At 35.2% G+C, this 21,347-nt stretch overlaps 1 protein-coding gene across 5 annotated transcripts in view; it reads left to right on the plus strand.

Moving 5' to 3' along the window:
• The window catches only part of ACTR3 (actin related protein 3), a 47,236-nt gene that overhangs the window by 9,745 nt on the left and 16,144 nt on the right, over positions 1 to 21,347 (plus strand). For 4 of the 5 annotated variants that reach the window (XR_014079302.1, XM_081579272.1, XM_081579269.1 and 1 more), the window contains exons 2-3: positions 13,242 to 13,297; positions 16,656 to 16,780. Coding sequence is in view for 3 of the 5 variants with exons in the window: in XM_081579269.1 (XP_081435395.1) it covers positions 13,242 to 13,297; positions 16,656 to 16,780 (181 nt within the window). In the remaining 2 variants the exon portion in view is untranslated. The remainder of the gene's footprint in view (positions 1 to 13,241; positions 13,298 to 16,655; positions 16,781 to 21,347) is intronic. The other variant, XM_081579271.1, reaches the window with a different exon arrangement.

Genomic DNA, 21,347 nt, shown 5'->3' on the forward strand with positions numbered 1-21,347 from the left:
CTAACCCCTTGTACCCTGCATTGAAAGCTGGATTCTTAACCACTGGACTGCCAGGAATGTCCCAGAACTGCTAAGTTTGAACAAATATGAAATACATAGGGAGGTCTTTGTGACCAGTTCATTGATTTTACTAACCGGAAACACATGTAAATTACAAAGCATAGAATTATTTATTTAGCCTCATGAATATAATAAGGACATATATTGTATTTAACATAATAAAACTGACAATTGTTGGTTAATACAGGGCAGCTCAATTAAAGAAATGATGTCTAATTACATATAACTTTAAAATGAAGATGAGCATATTTGTTAAGCTGCAATTTGAAGATAAATAATTGATGCATTTAAAAAGTCCTTCCTCACTAATGATGGCATAAAACACAGAAATGAAACAGTTGAACCTAAGAGTAAAACTAGCTTTAGAATATAGAACTATAAAAATGATTTTTGTATTAGACTCAGAGGACTTAATACACATTTGCAATGTGTATTAGGAATACAGTCTTAGGAGTAAAGTTTATAATCATAAGACAATAAATAGTCGACATTTCACTCATGACTTTTTGATTCTATGGTCCATGTTCTTACCTCCCTACTAGTGTAAAGGTGTTAAGTTTTAGATCTAGAAGAATTGAAAGAATATTTCTGTTGATATTTAGGAGTCCAGATTCTTCCAGTCAACGGTCTTGTATGTATTTTTGGGTCAGGTTAAATAGTGACTTTCATGTAGTGAGAAGAACATTGAAGGATATTGGAAATGCTCTTTAAATAATTGCTAGTTATCTTTATAGCTAACATTCCCTGTGAACTAGATATTACCTTCTTGTTCTGAAAGTTCCTTAACACTACAAGTATGAAGAAAACTATAGCTAAGCTGAGAATTGAGGTATTATGAAATTTGACATTAGGATTCATTTGTATACCTCTTTTTTCATTTAAAATTTGAAAATTATTTGTTTATTTTATAAAAATCTATGTGTGCGCTTTGCTTTGTTATTATAACATATTAGGGTGGAAGCTGATCATTCATACTGAGGTAAAATTCTTTCAACTTTAAATTAGTGGTTCTCACTACCAAGAAATTTTGGAAAATGAATTGTACTAAGTTGTTAAGATTCTTTGCACTCTAAAGTTCTAGAGTCTAGGGTCTTTTATTTGTTTTGTTGTATGGTTTAAAATTGTTGAAACATTTAAAGTTAAAACTCTACTGCTGTTTCTCCCTTATGTAGTTTGTAGAATCAAATACACCATACTTAGTATAATAATTCAGTTTATTCTTTTCTGGAATGATTTTTGTCCTAGCTTTCTATCCATTTCATTTTTGAAATGTGATTTTTTTTTTCAAAGATTCTCTTTAATATTCTCATTTAATGGTTTAATGTCGGCAACTAATTGAGATCTTTAAGTAGTTTTTGCTGTGATATGTTTTTCAAAACAAAAAGAAAAGTGAACCATTGTATTAAGTAAAAAAAGTACTCTTTGTCAACTAATGCTTTTAATGAGGAAATATGAATTTGTAGAATTAAAAGTAATACCCAACATGTGGGGTGCTACTGCTTTTATATTAAAAGCATCACTGATTTTACTGTTTAAAAATATTCTTTCATAAATAAATTTATTCCTTTTAGAAAGATATAGTGAATAATATAACATATACCCCTATTTATCAGAATCATTACCTGGTAAAATTTTATATTTATTTCATCTCTTTGTTTTTTAAGAATAAGAGAACATTATAAATGACTCTCCTCAAGCCCACTTTTCCTGTGCCCAGAAGCGTTTAGGAGTACAATAAATTAACCATTTTTTGTATAAAATTCTTTCTTTTTTCTTTTGTTTCGCTGTTCATTTGTATCAGTCCAGGTCTTCCCTCACTCCTGACTTGATTACATTTCCATTACTGCTCTTCTAGTCACTTTGTTATAATTTCAAAAGTGCTTTTGAACTCTCTCTTTTATTGTATTCCTTTCTCAAAGCAATTTCTAACCTTGCTGCTCAAAACCAGCATTGTAGATTTTTTTCTCATTGCTACTGCAGTCCAGGGAGATTTTCTATTTATTTAACTTGCTTCCCTGGGCCACAAAGGAAAAAATTTGGTTTAATTTTTCAGAGTATTATATCACCCCTATCAATTTCATAAACTTAGTATAGCTTTGTCTTTTTCATTTATGGTCTCTTTAAAAACCATTTAGAAATGACACTTTCTTTTTCTAAGTATAGGAAAGCTTAAAGAAGAAGAGCCATGATTTCACTACCCAGGTAACCCAGTGACATGTTTTAAATTAAAGTAGTATATATGCCTGTCTGTGTGTGAATTATCTCTGGGAATACGTAAATGACTGACTCTTGGGGTAGCAATGGACTAGTTAGTAGATAGGCCTTGTAGGGAAGCTTTTTGTGTGGTAGAGATACTAACTTTAGTACTTCCTGTTTTTTTAATTAAAATTTTTATCATGTGCTAGTGTTACCTATTCAGAAATTCTTTTAAAAATAATTTATGTGCATGGTTAGACTAAAGACAAGTGTTAATTTGAAAAACAAAATTCTGACATCCTGCTATCTGTAGGTAATCAGACTTTACTATTTCTTCTGTAGACTTTCAGAAGAAAATGTGTATGTATAGTCTAGCACTATATAATAGAATTATTCTTGATGTGTAATAATCTTTCTACTCTACATGTGTATGTAAATTTTTGTTTACAGTTGACAAAAATACTTGACATGAAAATATCAGGGTATTCACAACATGTATTTTTCCCTGTTTAGATCTAGGTTTGAAAGTAGTTTTGAGACATTTTAAAGTAACAGTGTAATGTAATTAATACTAAAATACACACACATGTACATGCACAGGCACATACATACACACACACCATTTATTAAGAAATAGCAAGTTGGATGGCTTTAGGACTCTACTAATTTTGCCTGGGAATCATGCTCTGAAAATAAAATGTGTCCAAAAGGACTGATGAAATGGAAGATTTGAAAAGGACCTTTGAAGAAAGAAATGATTAGGATAAAACAAAAACAACAATGAAAAGAAGATGGAGCATTTATAAGTGCTAGGGTTTATGTTTCTGTTCCCAAATACAATTTTCAAGACTTTATAATAGTTATTCTTTCTGCTTCAGACATAACAATGTATTGCTGGAGTTGAGGATTAAGAAAGTGAATTGTGGGTATCTAAATGAGTCTGAGAAGGTAAATAGGCATCAGGTCATACATAGCATGTGAGGAGTAGTCTTCAAACCAGTGAAATTCATTGAGGTGTTCTAAAAAGCAGAGCCTTGGCTTTTGGTACTGCTAATCCATGTGTGTATGTGCAAGTCACTCAGTTGTGTCCAGCTCTTTGCGACCCCATGGGCTATATAGTCCATGGACTTCTCCAGGCGAGAATACTGGAGTGGGTAGTCTTTCCCTTCTCCAGGGGATCATCCTAACTCAGGGATCAATCTCAGGTCTCCCCCATTGCAGGCAGATTCTTTACCAGCTGAGCCACAAGGGAAGCCCCTGTTAATCCATGCTTGACATATAACTGTTAATAGGCACATGCATTTAAGACTGTTATGTCTTCTTGATGAATTTATCCCTATATTATCATAAAATTTCTCTTTATCTCTGGTATTACTCTTTTTCTTAAAAGTTTCATTTGATGTTAATATAGCCACTTCAGACTTATGCTTACTATTTGCCTTTCATCCATCTTTTTTCATTCTCCATCTTTATACTTAAAGTGTGTACCATGCAGACAATATACAGTTGGGGCTCCCTCCCTCCGTCTTTCTTCCTTTCTTCTGTTCCTTTTTCTTTCATCTATTCTGATTGTCTATCCCCTTTAATTGGAGAATATAGTCTATCACATTTAATGTAACAGTTACTATAGTTGGATTTGGGTATGCCATTTTATTTTTTACTTAGAGTGAATAATTTAAAACTTTATGCAGAGTAGAACCCTTGCATCTCTGTAGATCCATCAATACTAACTCTCTTGCCATTCCCTCTATTCAACTGTCCTTTTATGGTATAGTTACCATAGGTGTTGCTGCTAAGTCGCTTCAGTCGTGTCCGACTCTGTGCGACCCCATAGACGGCAGCCACCGGGCTCCGACGTCCCTGGGATTCTCCAGGCAAGAATACTGGAGTGGGTTGCCATTTCCTTCTCCAGTGCATGAAAGGGAAAAGTGAAAGTGAAGTCGCTCAGTCGTGTCCGACTCTTAGCGACCCCATGGACTGTGGCCTACCAGGCTCCTCCATCCATGGGATTTTCCAGGCAAGAATACTGGAGTGGGGTGCCATTGCCTTCTCCAACCATAGGTGTTACATCTACATATATAACCCCACAAGACAATTTAATTTTTGCTTTAAATACTCAAAAGTATGTCAAAAAATTAAGCAGAAAAAAGTCTCATTTACCTGTTTACCATTTCTAATGGTTTTCATTAATACCACAGTTTCCCCTCTGGTGTCATTTCCCCTCACCCTGCAGAACTTTCTTTAGCTCAGATTTGATGGCAATGGGTTTTCTTTTACTAGAAAAATGTCTTTATTTCACTTTCATTGTTGAAGGATATTTTCACTCTTAAAGATTTCTGGGTTGACTGTTTTTGTACCTCTTTCAGACTTAAGGAATATTACTTCACTGTTTTTTGACTTCCATAGTTTCTCATAAGAAGGTGCTGGTAATTTGAATTTTTTGTCCCTGTTATTGGGGCGTTTTTCTCTGGCTGCTTTTAAGATTTTTCTTTATCTTTGATTTTTAGTAGTTTGATTATGACATCCCTAAGGTTTCTTTGTGTCTCTCCTACCCACTTCCCTCCAATTCTCCTTCTTCCCACCCTTTAGGAACTTCATTGTGTCACCTTTCATTTTTTGTTCCCTAAGTCTCTGAGATCTATTCTTTTTTCTTTGGGTCTATCTTTTTAATGATTTTCCTCTCTCTTTTCAGATTGGATAATTTTTACTGATCTGCCTTCAAGTTCACTGATTATTTCCTCTGTTGCCTCTATTTTGCTTTGCTCATTCAGAGAACTTTTTGTACCTGGAATTGCATTTTTCAGTTCTGTAATTTCCATTTGCTCTTTTTATAGTTTTAGAGTTTCTTTGCTATTTATTATCAGTCATTACTACTGCATTGTGATAGTCACAGCTGCTGCTTTCATGGCTTTATCTGATAATTCTGACATTGGATTATTTCATCTTCTGTTGAGTGTCTTTTCCTTGAAAAATGGGTTACATTTTCCTGATTCTTCATATTAAAAGAATAATTTTGATATGTATGAATTAGCCAACATTTTTTTATTTGTTCTCTTGTTGATGAATATATGCTTTGCTTCCAGTTTTGGGCCGTTATTAATAATGCTCTTGTGAACAAAGGTGCACATATCTTTGTGTGGACATATGTTTTTATTTTTCTTGGGTGTATACCTAGAAGTAGAATTGCTGGATCATGTGGTAAATGAATGTTTAACTGTTTTCCAAAGTGGCTGTTTACAAATGATTTTGATTTCTGTCATTTCAACTAGAAATGTATGAAATTTATCTCAATGTACTTTTAATTTGCTTTTCTTTTTTTAAGCCCCATGGATTTGAGCATCTTTTTGTTTGTAGCCGTTTATATTTCTTTTTCTTAAGTGGTTAGTGTCTTTTACCTTTCCTTCCTTTATTTCCTCCTTCTTTCTCTCCTTGTTGTCATCACCATCTAGTTTTAGCGTTTACATGTAGGCCTTTTATCTATTTTGAGTTGTATGTGGTGTAAGATTAAAGTCCATGTTCATTAATGGATATCCAGTTTTCTTAGCACCATTTCTTGAAAAGACTATCCTTTCACTGAATAGTTATGGCACCCTTGTCAAAAATTATTCAACTGTATATTGCAGGGTTTATTTCCAGGCTTTGTTCTATTCCAGTTGATCTCTATGTCTGTCAGGCCACACAGCTTTGGTTACTGTAACTTTGTAAGTTTGAAATCAGGAAGTATGAAACCTCCAATTTGGTTCTTTTTCAGGATTGTTTTAGCTATTCATAGTCCTTTAAGATTCCATGTGAATTTTAGAATAGATTTTCTGTTTCTCCCCCCAAAATTGTTGGAATTTTGATAGCAATCACATGAATCTGTAGATGGATTTGAGTAAATAGCTTACTGTTGTGCAAGTTTGGCCCATGTCTGAGTCCTGTACCAAATAATGTTATCCAGATGGCAAATTTAAGAAAAATCCAAGCTGTTTAATCTCATGTTTGTCTGAAGGAAGATTTTTTTTCTGAAGGTGTTACCGAGCAGTGAGGCCAAATGAACCGAAACATCGAGTTTGGAGCAGAGAAAGGTTTATTGCAGGGCCATGCAAGGGGACTGGTACCTTGTGCCCCTCAAACCCTGAACTCCTTGAAAGGTTTCAGCAAAGCACTTTTAAAGGCAAAGTGATGGAGTGGTGTGTTGGCACCTGGTCACATATGTCAGGTTATTTCTGTAAGCCTCTAATAAGACAAAGATTTCAGCAACTTTTTATCTCTGTGTGAATAAGAAGGTATTATACTCTAAAAGGTCAAAGAAGCATTGAGAATTGGTTATCCTGTATATTTCAGATTATAGGCAACATTTTTTATTTTTACAAAAGTGCGGAGCTAGCATGGCTAAGCATAGGCAACAAAGCACAAAGGTTAAATAAAGTATATAAAAGGAACAGCTCTAATATGGAGTCAGATTTGTTCTTCCCTGTTACAAGGGACATTTAGAAAGATTTTGATGCATGTGAATGTTTGAAATTTAGTATAATTTAGTTCTATAATTTAGTTAACTTATTTTCCTAACATGCTTAATTATATAAGTGACTTTCTGAACACCCCAAAAACTTAGTATAAAATTGCAAGGGCTGTGGAAAAATAAAGTGTACTGACAGAATCTATGAATTCAAAACAAAAATTTACCTTGTAAACGTAAGGTTAGAAATGGTTCGCTGTGATATTTGATCAATATTAGTTTTTAAGTCTAAGGAACAGTATTATAACTAAGAGAGGGACATCTGTATACCTAGAGAAATTTTTTTTTTCTTTCAAACTTTTAACTTATTATTTTGTATTGGGTCCAGAGAAATTCTTAACATGAAAAAGTTTGATTTGAAATGTTTCCTTTACTATAAAAATTGAATTCTGCAGATATTAATGAAAACCAAGAACTTTTTAGTTTAAATAAACTGATCACGTCCTTAGTTTATAAAGTGTTTAAGTTATCAAAGGGCAATTAATTGTGAGAGAGGAGTTTCTTTGAGTAAGAAAAAAAATGAGAGAAACTCTTCTGCCATCTGCTTATACAGTGTTCCTTCTCTGTGGTGACTGGAGAATTTTGACAGCTCATTGTAAAAATACCTTAAATCAGTCATTTCAAGTGTAAAACCTGATAATATTTAATATTAAGTTAGGTTAATGAAAAGCTAGTTTATATTTGAAAGCTCTAAACAAATTTAGTATTTAAAGTCTTTCCTAATTTTTTCTTATATTTATATAAAGAAAATTTAAGTGAAATTTTAGAGCAAACCTCTTATAGCTATATTCTCAAATCCCCTCCAGTTGATTTATATGTGCTCTACAAATATTACTGTACCTTGTATGCATTGATATGTAAAGGGTTGGAAAGCTTTTTAGAAGCTAAACAACTTGTAAAATTACATAAACTAGGACATTTCCCTTTACATTTCTTAAAAATGGATGAAAATATTGTCCTCTATGATAATCATCAACCATTATTAAATAGTGGTCTATATCTAGTGTATCTAGACTAGATGATTTTGTTCTTTGGGGGTATTATTTAAATCCAGGGCAGTAGAACATTGTGTGTGTGTGTTCAGTTGCTCAGTCATGTCCTACCGTTTGCCACCCCATGGACTGTAGCCCCCCAGCCTCCCAGGCTCCCCCGGGACTGTAGCCTCCCAGGCCCCCAGGCTCCTCTGTCCATGGAATTTTTCAGGCAAGAATACTGGAGTGGGTTGCCATTTCCTACTCCAAGTAGAACATTAGTAAATGTATTTGGCTGCTGTTCCTCCCATTCCCCCAGTTAAAAAATTATTTTGCTAGATTGTTTTAAATTTAACAGAAATGATTAAATGTTATGGTGTATCCATATAGTTGATATATTATCTGTAGTTACCTTCATGTTTGGGGGAAGAACATACTTGTTTTGATTATGTCTTGACTTTTGTATTAAGCTTATTATATCCTTCTTTTGGTGTTTGTTTTGAGAGTAGATTATTGCTGAATATGCTCAACCTAGGGAATTTTACTTTGACCAGGAATGGAGTATTGATTTACCTGGTGAACTTGATGGAAGTTTCTTATGGTAATGTGGTTTCTACTTCAAGTTTCTTACTGTTATTCTTGGGAAATGGTATTTACACACATAAAAGTAACATAGGCTTGTATATATGTTCATGAAGTGGTTGAGAGAAGGAGTTTATTGAAGGAAAGGATGACTCTTAGTTAAAATGACCAAGAAAGGCTTCATGGAAGACTCCTAAGCTGTGATCTGAGGTTTTTGAGAGGGTGCAGTGGGAGCACAGATAACATGTGAGGGGAAATGTGCAAGTCATGTAGGGGAAAATGAGAAATAGGTACAGTGGGCTTTGAGTTGGGTTCATGGAAGCAGGTGATGGGAGACACTTTTAAAGTTGAATTGAGGATTATTTTGGAGAATTTAATACTTAGCTGAAGGAGTCATAATTTTTTATCTACCAGGTACTTTATGAACTATTTACAGTAAATCGTTTTATAGACACAGAAACAAGTTCTTAATCTTGTGGGCCATAGAGCCTCATTTGAAGATTTTTGTTAGGCAGTGACTTTTTAGGACAAAGGATTATCCTTTGTCAGGGACATAGAACTGGAAGAAAGTCATTCTATTCTGTTAGGGTACTGTTGTGTATAATTGCTTGAACAGCTTTGGAAATAAAATGGAAGGGACTGGATGAAAGAATAATTAGTATTCATTTTTCCACTGTGTTGGTAAGACAGTAGTGTCTTTTAGGGTGTTACAGCCTCAGGCAGCTTTAGACTGACTTGGTTTAACTAAGTCTTTGTTTTAATAAGGTTAAAGTAGTTCTTTTTGTCCACTGGATGGAGTGGGACAAGGAATACTGTTGGCCCTCTTCCTTTCAGTGTCATGGTAGCCTCTCCTTTATCCAGTACTGCTTCCCAGGTGGTGCAGTGGTAAAGAATCTGCCTGCCAATGCAGGAGATATAAGAGAGGTGGGTTTGATTCCCTGGGTCGGGGATATCCCCTGGAGTAGGAAATGGCAACCTACTCCGGTATTCTTGGCTGTAAAATTCCATGGACAGAGGAGCCTGCCAGGCTACCATCTGTGGGGTCACAAAATGACTGAGCAACTGAGCACACACACATAACCCTCTTACTTCAAGTAGGTTACTTACTGTTAAGTTTCAGTGAGTTCAGTGGGAACAGATTATTCATACTAGTTGATGGTGGTTTTGTGCATTTGAATAATTCTAGTTTTTTTGTACCCAAACCAGAGCGGATGTGAGCAAGTGGTTCAATCATGCTGACCTCCATCTATTACAGGAGTTCAATTCTACCACAGTTGAAGGTTTTACATTAAGAAGAGACTGATTTGGAAGTATAAAAAATGTGGGCACTAGCCCTCTGCAACAACCCATGCTCTTGTCTGTGGAGTATGTTTTTCCCAAGGCCAGTCTTGCCTTATGAGATGGCTCACACTCTGTCTGTGGAGTATGTTTCTCTGTAAATAAATCCACTTCTTACCTTAACAACAACAAAAAAGACTGTGAAGGGTTGAAAAAAGATATCAGATATAAGCACTAATCTGAAAAATCTTTTACAGACTGACTTTCATTTAAGGATACAGGGATAATTTGTATCATAGTGATAAGCCGAAGAATTTATGCTTTTGAACTGTGGTATTGAAGAAGACTCTTGAGAGTCCCTTGGCTCCAAGTCCGTCCTAAAGGAGATCAGTCCTGGGTGTTCATTGGAAGGACTGATGTTGAAGCTGAAGCTCTAATACTTTGGCCACCTGATGCAAAGAGCTGACTCATTGGAAAAGACCCTGATGCTGGGAAAGATTGAGGGCAGGAGAAGAAGGGGATGACATAGTATGAGATGTTTGGATGGCGTCACCGACTCAGTGGACATGGGTATGGGTAGACTCCGGCAGTTGGTGATGGACAGGGAGGCCTGGCGTGCTGCAGTTCATGGAGTCGCAAAGAGTCGGACATGACTGAGCGACTGAACTGATAAGTATTTAAAAGTTCAGATATCTGCATAGCCTTTATTGGGGAATGGAATATTTGGAGAGAATGCATGAAAAGAATAATTAGAGTTGATATGTATTAAATGTGTCCTTTATGCCAGGTGCTGTGCTTAATGGTTTACCTTGTTCTCCTATTAAATACCCTGAACAGTCATGAGTTACTGCTCTTTATTTTACAAATGAAGGAATCAAGACTTAGGAATTATTAGTAAATGATACTTGTACTCACAAGGGCAGAGGTAATCAGCTATGTGGGAGGTTGTGAAAGTTTTCATGTAAAAGCGATGGTATTTAACCTGGAACAGTGTTAATAGTGGCTCTGTGGCATGGCATGAGTTGGTCTTTTTGGAAATTGTTAGTATTTTTATGGTTTGGTAGTGTGGTGTGGTGTCAGGGCTGCTGGAAGAGGTTGTCAGGAGCCAGATATTAAAGAGGGTCTTTTGTATGTCCTGTAAAGAAGTTTTATTTATTTTTATAACATGTATAGTATGGAATCTTTATAGAGATTTGGTCAATGGAGCAGTATCACATTTTGAACAGTTTATGTTTTCCCCTTATTTTTAATGTTTTAGTCTGTTTAGCACTCTCATATCTTGAACTTAATTTTGGGGCTAAAGTGTATCCCAAAGAGAGATCCTCCCATCATATTAAAAAATATTTCTGCTGAAACTATTAGAATCCAAGAATATCACAGTAACTTACCTGCCTACTGTTTAGCAGTGTGTTTCAATATGGAGTCAAACTCTGTCTGTGGAGTGTGTTTCTCTAATATTGTAATGTAAATACTTTCTTTTTAAAGCCCGCTTATGGATAATAGGTTTTTCCCTTATAGCCAAAAAGTATCCAGCTGTCTTCTAAGTAGCCCCCAACATGCTGCTTGTGGAAGCTCCGCTTTTCTAGCCATCCTTGTTATTTTGTTATTAGCCATCCTTGTTATTTTGTTATTGTAAGATGTTGTTTTGTCGCTAAATCACGTCCAGCTCTTTTTGTGACCCTGTGGACTGTAGCTGGGCAGGCTCCTCTGTCCATGGGATTTCCCAGGCAAGATACTGGAGTGGGTTACCATTTCCTTCTAGAGGGGATCTTCCCGACCAGGGATCGAACCCATGTCTTCTGCATTGGCAGGTGGATTCTTTACTGCTGAGCCACCAGGGAAGCCAGTGTAAGACTGTAGATTAAATCTACTATGGCAAACACGATAAAATTTATACTTTTTTTTAATAGTAATGAATTCAAATGGTATGAAATAATATGTGATAAAAAAATCTTTTTACCCTTGCCTGTTACTTAGTTCTGATTTCTAGAGACAATCAAAATTATGAATTTCTTTGTACTCTTCCAGAGATATTCTGTGCTTGTACAGCCAAATATGTTTTACCTGTACCCTTTACTTTCTTACAAATGTCACATTGTTCGGTACCTTGATTTTGTTCAGTTAACAAAAGCATTTTGGAGATTGTTCCATATCTGTACATAAAGAGCTTTTTCAATCACTTTTTAAATAGCTACCTAATATTCTATGGTTTAAACATAGCATATTTAGTTAGTTTCTCATTTGATGGCTCTTTATTTTCACTTTTGCTATTATAAGCAAGATTGTCATGAAACGCCTTATTATATGTTATTTTGTACATTATGAATATCCCTGTAGGATCAATCCCTAGAAGTACAGTTTCTCATGAAAAGCTATGTGTACTCAGTTACTCAGTTGTGTCTGAGTCTTTGTGACCCCACAGACTCTAACCCTCCAGGCTCCTCTGTTCATGGGATTTTCCAGGCAAGAATACTGGAGTAGGTTGCCATTTCCTCCTCCAGGGGATCTTCCTGACCCACTCCTGCATTGGGAGGCAAATTCTTTGCCACTGAGCCACTTGGGAAGAAACGGGGGACACAGAAAGACCCTAAAGCCTCATAGACTCCTGCTCAGTTTCAATGACTTGTAGCCAGGTAGCCAGTTGCCTAGCTTTATAAAAAGTAAGATTGTAGTTACAAGCTGCCAGCAGATACTGTTTTGATAATGTCCAGTGGCATCCAAACCTGACACGTCTCAGAAAACTCAGCTTGTTAGCAATGCAAGGACTAGTCTGAAATTACACCCATTGTGTCACCTCATTATTTCTTTGGATGTCTGAACCATAGTTACTCTGTTTTGACTTTTAATATTTTTCTTATTAGCCAAAGCAGATATCATCTTTAACAATGTTAGTGTTTCTCTGTGTATGAGAAGATGCAGGAATTGGGACTCATAAAATCTTTTCCTGAAGATATCCAACTCTCTGAAGGCCTGTTCTGCCAGTTTTTCCAGAGCACAGAGTGCGTGATTCCTGATCTCCACCCTCATCTCCTTTCAGTGGTGTTGAAGGTCAGCAGCTGCAGTGGCCATGATTTAATCTTTGTAGAAGTAGATGGCAATTGCTAGTTTCCAGCTGGCAGAGTCCCTTTATGTCATAAATTTGACCATGATTTGAGGGTGCCATTCCGTCCTGTTGTACTGAGAATATGCTCATTGCCATGTCTGGCAGAGACATTGCTTATAGGCCACTCAGTGTGCTCTTACTGGACTAGGTCATAAAACAGTATCCAAAATTCTCTGGACCACCTGTATTACTAGTCTCTTGATCCAGGAAAATATTCCCTCTTGTTGCTTCTTCCCGTATCTAGAGTTACACAGTTAAAATCATTGATCTCATATGGAACTGTATATTATTTTATCAGAGGCTTAATCACCCATTTGGTAATATAAGAGACAGCAGTTTCGTAAAACTGTTGAAATACAATTAGCAAATAAAAGCTATGAGTACTTATAATTTCTAAAGTAGAAATGTTTAAATGAATTGAAGATATGGGATTTTGTATAATATTTACCCAGAATGGAATCTTACTTTATAACAAGTAGAAATCTAAGAATTAAATTCATAATTGCCAAGATATTAGTGAAATACTTATAAAATTCTTTTTGTTTTTCAGGTATACAAAACTAGGATATGCTGGAAATACAGAGCCACAGTTCATCATCCCTTCCTGTAAGTATTTCTTTTAAGTCACAAATAAGCTGACTTAATATCTTTTTCTTGATAAAGTAAAAAAAAATCATTTCAACACTCTGTAAGATTTAGTCCTTTAGAAACATGATTTGCCAAGTTCTAAGTGTGGCCTCATTTTCGTACTTCTGACCATTTATTTCAGATCTCTTTTTAGCTCTTCATTTACTAAATCTACCAAGTACCTTTTTAAAGACAAAAATGAAAGAGCTGGGAATCTGCTTTGAGGATATTGCTATTAATAATATGTGTGTTACTATTAAGTAATGCATTTCCCATCACACGCCTACAAAGACCATCCTTTGGTTTGTGCTCATGATTTTTGCAGGGTTTGTGCTTGTTGACATCCCTAACATTTGAAGCCCTTGCTTCAAAATAAGGATGCCATCTCATCTTTAGAGATGTAGACTTCAGCTGTTCTCTAATACTTAATAACCTTACTTAGGTTATTTTTGTTCTGTCTTACGTTTGTTAACTTCACTCTAACTGACCAGTTTCAATAATTTATCATTCAGATGTTTTTAAAAAATACTCTCAGACTTGGTTTGATTGTGCTCTTATTTTTTAGCCTGGGCTATATATCTGGTCCTTGATGGACATATTTTGGACATCTGACTTTTAGACAGTTCACCTTTTGCACATTATATAGTAACGTTTCTCAACTACCTGACCTACCACCAGGTTAAGACTTCACCATATCAGACAACAAACTTTTTGAGCCATTCCTTGGTGGTGCTAACTCCTAGGTGGTTTAATTTTGGAAGTATCACTAGTATTTGTGTAACTGAATATTTTTGTGTATTCTTACTGATTTTTGAAAATGAGAAGGAAATGGGAAGATAAACATGCAGAGAATAGTGAAAGCAGCTTAGGATTCAGAGTCTGTGATATTGAGAACAAGGTAGAAATTACTAGACTTGCCTGAACTACAGATCTCTGGACTCAACTGGGCACTCATCTGACATGAACGAGTAGTTTTGTTGTTTATGTATGGCAAGAACAAAGTTAAATGTGTGAAGATGTGTCAAAATTATCTCCAGAGGGGGAGCTATTATATATTTCTTTCATTCTCTAGAAACAGACCTGTTTGACTTTTGCACTTCTGATAAACTTGTGATATATTTTTCTAGGGATTGATTATCTGTGAATTTAGGCTATTACCTAAATCTAATGCTTCAATACATGGAATGGCTTTTAGGTGACACTGATGAAATAACTTATTCATAGGAATATAGTGGTGTTAATTTGTAGTACTGTTGTTTTTACCCTTTATTCAAGCATATATGTTATCTACATTGAAGGACAGATTTTCTTTTTTTCACTTTTGTCCCAACTTTACATATCAATATATTGATAGTTTGTTGTTTAAGATTTTGATGACAAATATTGGCTCTGTTGCTGACTAAAATAGAGTACTTTTGCGAACCAGTACTTGACGTTAGTTATGTTTCAGTTTAGTTTTATACCATGTGTATGCTTATATTAGTTTCTCAAGGCTGCCAAGGCAAAATACCAAAAACCAAGTGGCTTAAAACAACAGAAACTTGTAGTACTGGAAGCAAGAAGTCCAAAATCAAGGTGTCAACAGGGCCATGATATTGCTGACAGCTCTAGGGGAGAAATCTTGGCTCTTAAAGCTTCTGGTGTTTCCTGACAATCCTTGGCATTCCTTGGCTTGTATGTGCATCACTCCAGTCACATAGCTAACCCTGTGTGTCTTCACATTGTTTTTCTTCTGTGCATGGACATGCCCAAATATTGTATTTTTATTAGAACACCAGTCATTGGATTGTAGCCCATCCTAATAAACTCATTTTAACTTGAAAGACCCTATTTCCAAATAAGGTCACATTCTGAGGTAGTAAGAATTAGGACCTAAACATATCTTTTTGGAGGCACACAACTCAACCCATAAAATGCTGATTTTGCAATCTCCTAATTTGTAATCTTTTATAAAGCATTGTGATGTGATTAAAACATTTATTTCAGGAGATTCCTGAGGTGTTAACTCTGATTCTTGCAAAATTTGCTTTTGCTTATATTCTTAAGTGCTGTGTTAAGTCTTAGTTGGAAGCCCATTCAATTTTGATACTTTAAACTTGTGATTCTCATCACCATTGTATCCTTTCTCTATTTCATCTTTCTGCCAAAATTTGCAATTTTAGTTTTCATTGTCTTTCTTATGAGAGGTTGCAGCATGTTAAAAATCCATTTGTGTACTGAAAGAAAAGCTTTTTGATTATGGAGTTTTTTTTCACCCAACTAGTTTTAATGCTGCAGGTGTAGTTTTATAATGAGCAGATATAATCATTGCCACTGATGAACACGAGTATTTGATCTGGAAAAACCTATGGATATGGTTCAAAGTTATTTTCATAATCTTTGTCTTCTAGGAAATATGTAGTGACGCATCTGGACGTCTACATGCATTATGCTAGAGAAGCAGCATTTAGAAGTAGATTGGATTTAGAATTTCCTTCAGTATTTTCTACACACCTTATTAAGGATATAAATTGTTATTAACTGAAAGTGTAACTGATTGAATGGCCCATCAGCTTATGTGCATGCATGTTTTTTTTTTTAATTTTTGGCCACTCCTCGTGCAGGATCTGACCAGGGGTTGCACCCATGCAGTAGAAGAGCTGAGTCTTAACCACAGGACCACCAGGAAAGTCCCCATGCAGATGTTTTGAATGAAGAACTGTTTAATTTGAAGGATTCAGACATTTAGAACTTAGTTAAGAAATTTATAAGTTTTAGGTCTAGAACTGTATGTTGGTTTTTGAAATTATATAAGGAGATTGCTGTGGGTTTTACCTAAATGATTTGAAATTTCCCTTTGTGTATGTGGATTAAAGTTTAACAGTTCTTTATGCCAGTGTTAAAACTAAGCTAGTTCATAGTAGTGCAAACAGGATGAAAAAAATTAAAAAAAAAAATTTCCCCATGAAATTTTCCTACTTTTATTACTGGTTTTCAATTTTTTCTTTCTGATTGTCCATCAAGCCTATGTTGACTTGGTGGAATTACAGTTTTACTCAGATCAAAATAGAGCTTACATAGTTTTTAAAAACATAGCTGAAACATTCCCACAGCAGTACTTCTCTTTTGGGGGCTTTTTATATTTGAGGCCTTGTTTCTGGGTGGAAGTTGAGATTTCGTTGTATTAAAGGAATTTTATCATTTTTTTATTAATGCTTTTGCTTTAATTTAGCAGTTTAAATATACTAGATCATGTTCTATGTAATAATACTTTATTATGAAAAAATACAAGTGAAAAATTTGTCTCACTTGAAAAAAATAAAATTTTTGACATGCATAAATAACTTCTATTTTAAAGGTATTGCTATTAAGGAGTCAGCAAAAGTGGGTGATCAAGCTCAAAGGAGGGTGATGAAAGGTGTTGATGACCTAGACTTCTTCATTGGTGATGAAGCAATAGAAAAACCTACATATGCAACAAAGGTATATTTTTATGATTTGTATAAATATAAATAACATTTTATTTCAAAAAATTAGTTCGTTTAGTAATTTTGCCACTCAATTACAGGACTAACACTCTCAGCCTCTTCACAGTAGAAATTTCTTCTTCCCTTGTGACTTCCTCTAACCTTGCTTTAACTGTATTATTTTTTTTCCCCCCCAAGAGGAATATTTTAGCTCCTTCAATTAACTGGTATTTACTTTTTCAATCTCAGAATCATCAATGTGATTGGCTTTCTCTTGCCTCCACATTATCACACCTAGAAATACTTCCCATCTTTATTCAGACCCACACTATTTTTCTCCTGTTGAAGCCTGTGTCATCTGAAAGTGCACTCTTTTTTATCTTTTTCTCTTTCTTGTTTGTTCCCTACCCTTCTTCCTCCCACTCCTTTTTTATTGAGATATAATTTACATCCTGTAAAATAGGTAAGGCTTAGTTATACAGTTAAAAAAATTTTTGTGAGTATAATCATAAAAGTTCAGGATAGAGAACAAATCTAGTAACCCAGATACCTTCCTTGTGTCTACTCTCAGAGTCACTATCCCCACCTGCACCAAAAGGTAGACACTATTCAAACTCACTTTGCCTGATTTGCACATTTCTTCCTTTATATTGTCTTTTCTTCCCTTCTTATAATTTATTCATTAACAAAAAAACTACCATGTATAAATAACTTTATTTAAAGTACTGAGATTAAATAAGAAAAATGGCTTTCCTGACTTCAAGACTATTGTAATGTGGTGGAAAGAAAGCCCTTGAAGAAGTAATTATAAGTGGTTTGTATTTATACAGATATTTGGCTCTTGGAGCTTATAAACAAGACAGAGCTGGAGATAAATATTTGGAAGATATTAGTGACCTTTGGAAGGGAAAAGATTCTCTAGGGGTAGGCCTAGGACAGAGCTTGATCAATGCACCATTGAGATTTGGATGGAGGAGGAAAGCCTACAAAGGATTCTGAAAAGGCATAGTTAGACTGGGTAAACAGGAACGAGCGATAAACAGTGTGGAATGCTGCTATCAAGTGATCTAGAGCCCATACGTTAGTTGCTGTCTTTAGCTGCAAGGATGTTATTTGTAACCTTAATAAGAATAGTTTTAGAAGAGTAATGAGCCTGGATTAAAGTATAGGTTGGATTGTGAATGGCCAGCAAAGTAGGCCAGGAAAAATCAAAGGATTATTTCTATCAGGTTTGGCTTTGATTGGGAAGGAGAAATAAACAGATAAGTTGTGGGTATAAGATGGAAGAGATGTTTAAATGCTTAAATGCTAATGTGAGAGAATCATTAGAAAAAGAGACCAAGGTAACAGGAAAGATGGACTGTAATACAGGTTGATGACAAAGCTAGAGGGATGGAATTCAGAGCACAGATGATCTACTTCATACATGGAGGATCTCTTAAATTAGAAAAAAATGGAAAAAAAGAAGTAAGTGTGGAATCAGTTTTATAGATTTGGTGAGGAAACTCAGTTTGGCTTCCTGACTATTAGCTCTTGCTTTCCTTGTGAAGCACATGATGACATTTTCTCTACTGCTCAGGAAATAGGGGGGAAAGTGAAGTCTGAGTGATGGGGAGAAAATTTAAAATCATCACTATGGAGAGTAAAAATGAAGAGTGGGGAAACAACAGCTTACCAGGTATATTTATGTCCATTTGGGAATAGTAGTTATGAATTCTGTTTTATCAGCCAGTTCTGTGTGATTTGTATGATCAGCATTCTGGATATAGGTAAGTTTAGGGTAGGATCATGCCAAGTTGGGTTTTGGTAGATGGAATGACAAAAGGAAATATGAGCAGAGTAAGGGAGCCCAAACTTTAAACTGTGTGTTGTGAAGGGGGATGGGTTTTGACTAGAGAAAAAGTGTATTAGCCCGTGGACTGCAAGTCGAGAGAGAGGTAGTGAGGTGCTGGAGTATGCTAGAAGGATAAGAAGTTGTGATTAGAAAGGGAGTGTACTTGCATTTTAGAAATTTAGAGATGATAATGATACTAAGTTCTAGACTGTGGCCAAAATGGAAAAGACACCTTCAGAGGTGGTGAAGTCAGTGAACTGAGAAGCCAGAATTCCTCTGCATTGATTCTGTTCTCTTAATACACTTTCAGGTCTTCCAGATGCAACAGGCACACCCAAATGACAAAACTTATAGTCCTGCCTTCTTTCCTCAGCATTTTAGCTGTTGTTTTATTTTCCTCTTTGTCCTTTTAAAAGCAAACTTATTTTGATAAGCTCCTTGTTAAATCCAATTATATCTAGCAGTCTTCATCCTTCTTGATTTGTCTTTCTTTCACAAGATTACTCTGCTGGTTCTCTTCCTAACATAGGCTATTCTTGTTATTTGTTACTGTTCAGTTTTTCCCCTATACTGTCACTGGTTCTTCTTCCTCTGCCTACTACTCAAATATCAGTATTTCCCAGGTACTATCCTTGATTCTCTCTTATTTAGGATGTTTTGTAGGTGATCTCTTCCACACCTTCATCTGCAGGCACAGCCTAGATCTCTACCCAATTCCTTGACCCCATTTCCAGCTGCCTACTGTCACCTACCTATTCAAAACAAAATTTTTTATATATACTCCACCCTCGCTTATTCCAAGATAAGACAAAATACATTTTTGGTATCTTGATTAATAATAGATCCTTTTCATCCTGATTTCATAGTTAGAAACCTATTGATATCTTTGAGTTTTTTCTCATAGTGACAGAAATCTTCAGTCTGGCCTAACATCTTTTACAGCACAACTGGGGCTCTTAGTCTCTTTTGTTCTTTTAAGATTCAGTTCAGCTTTCCCAGCGCTACTGTAATTATCTTCTTAAAAATCAAAGTTATTCTTGTTTACCCTGATAGAAAATTTCTACTGATGTTCTATTTCTTATAGAATAAAACACCAATACAAGGCAAGTAATAGCCTTTGAGAACCTGGTCCCCTTCATCTAGAAGCAATCTACCTATCTACACCCCTTTCCCTAAAGGCACAGGTATTTTTTCACTGATAACTGTTGTGTTTGTGTATTATGCAGTGTTTGTACATATTTTTTGCTATTCTCTATTTACATTTTCTTCTACCTCCCACTCTGAAAACAAAATTAACAAGGTTGCTCCTTTAAGACCCAGCTTAGATACGACCTCCTCAGTCATAGAGAAACAGGAGCATTCATATTTTCCCTCTGAAGGCAAGTTGTTCATCTTGTCCTAGGTACTTTATTTCTTTAAAAGCTAATAGTGTAATATTTGTATCTGTTATATTTCTTTCATTAGATAGATTCTTATGGCAGGGTGTTCATGTCCTTAGCATTTGTGCCAATGATTCATAGTAGGTGCACTATAATAGATGATGAATAAATGAATAAATAGCATTTAGAACATTAAAATATGTAAACTTCCAGTAATGTTATAAAATGAATGATGTAATAAGTACATTTTTTTCCTTTCCTAAAGCAAAGTGAGGAGTTCAGTTCAGTCGCTCAGTTGTGTCCGACTCGGTGACTCTATGGACTGCAGCACGCCAGGCCTCCCTGTCCATCACCAACTCCCAGAGTTTACTCAAACTCATGTCCATCGAGTCGGTGATGCCATCCAACCATCTCATCCTCTGTCGTCCCCTTCTCCTCCCACCTTCCATCTTTCCCAGCATCAGGGTCTTTTCCAATGAGTCAGTGAGGAGGAGAAGTTATTTTTTAAGTGTAATGCTTTAAGAAGTATCTATTAGAAGGCTTTGGTGAAATGTGATTATTAGAAATGAATAGATAAGAAGTTTAATGATGAGTAAATGACAGTAGGATATTTTCTTCCTTAATGTATTCATCCTTAGGTACTGAGTGTATATTTATACTATATGCATGGAACTATATTTTTAGAAAATATTTATTTTGTAAAATTTTGGAAGATTTTTGCCTAAGCTTTTACTTTGCTTATTTAAGGAATTCTTCATATATTCCGAATACTAATTTTTGCTTTAGTTTTCTGTGTTGTGAAACTGTTTTATTGCAGAGGTTCACAAACTTTCTTAGTGCCTTTCGTGTCTCAGTAAAAGTTTTGACAGTTTTTTGTCACTTAGAAAGAAATTCCTAACAGTCTGTTTGTTAAGTAGCAACGTAGCTACTTGAAAAAAAAATGACACTTCTTTGAAAGGAAAATATTTTTGTTTAATTGTTAATTAGTTACTATTAGGGTGCATATGCATGTCGGGTAGGTCACAGTCTCTCACACCTGGAATTAGATTTTGTATCACCATTCTCATTTCTTAATTTACTTTTTTACATTTCTTATTTTATGGATTTTTGTGGGGAGGGATTTAATTTTTATCATAGCAACTGCTGATAATCCAGTTTTTCAAAGAAATGATGTTACTGACTGATGTTGAAACTGTACTGTTTTAAACTAGTAGATACATAGTGTCAAACTGATTCTGAGTATCACCAAATTTCCCTGGAAAATTGAAAATATTTGCGATGTCTTTTTGAATTTGCTGTAGTTCTGCCAGGTTCAGTTTTGAAACTGAGTCTATACAGATATGTATGACTTGTCTTACAAAAGTTTGCTT

The sequence above is a fragment of the Giraffa tippelskirchi genome, chromosome 3 (genome assembly GCF_054371585.1).
Source record: "Giraffa tippelskirchi isolate mGirTip1 chromosome 3, T2T-mGirTip1v1.2.pri, whole genome shotgun sequence".
Taxonomy (NCBI): Eukaryota; Metazoa; Chordata; class Mammalia; order Artiodactyla; family Giraffidae; genus Giraffa; species Giraffa tippelskirchi.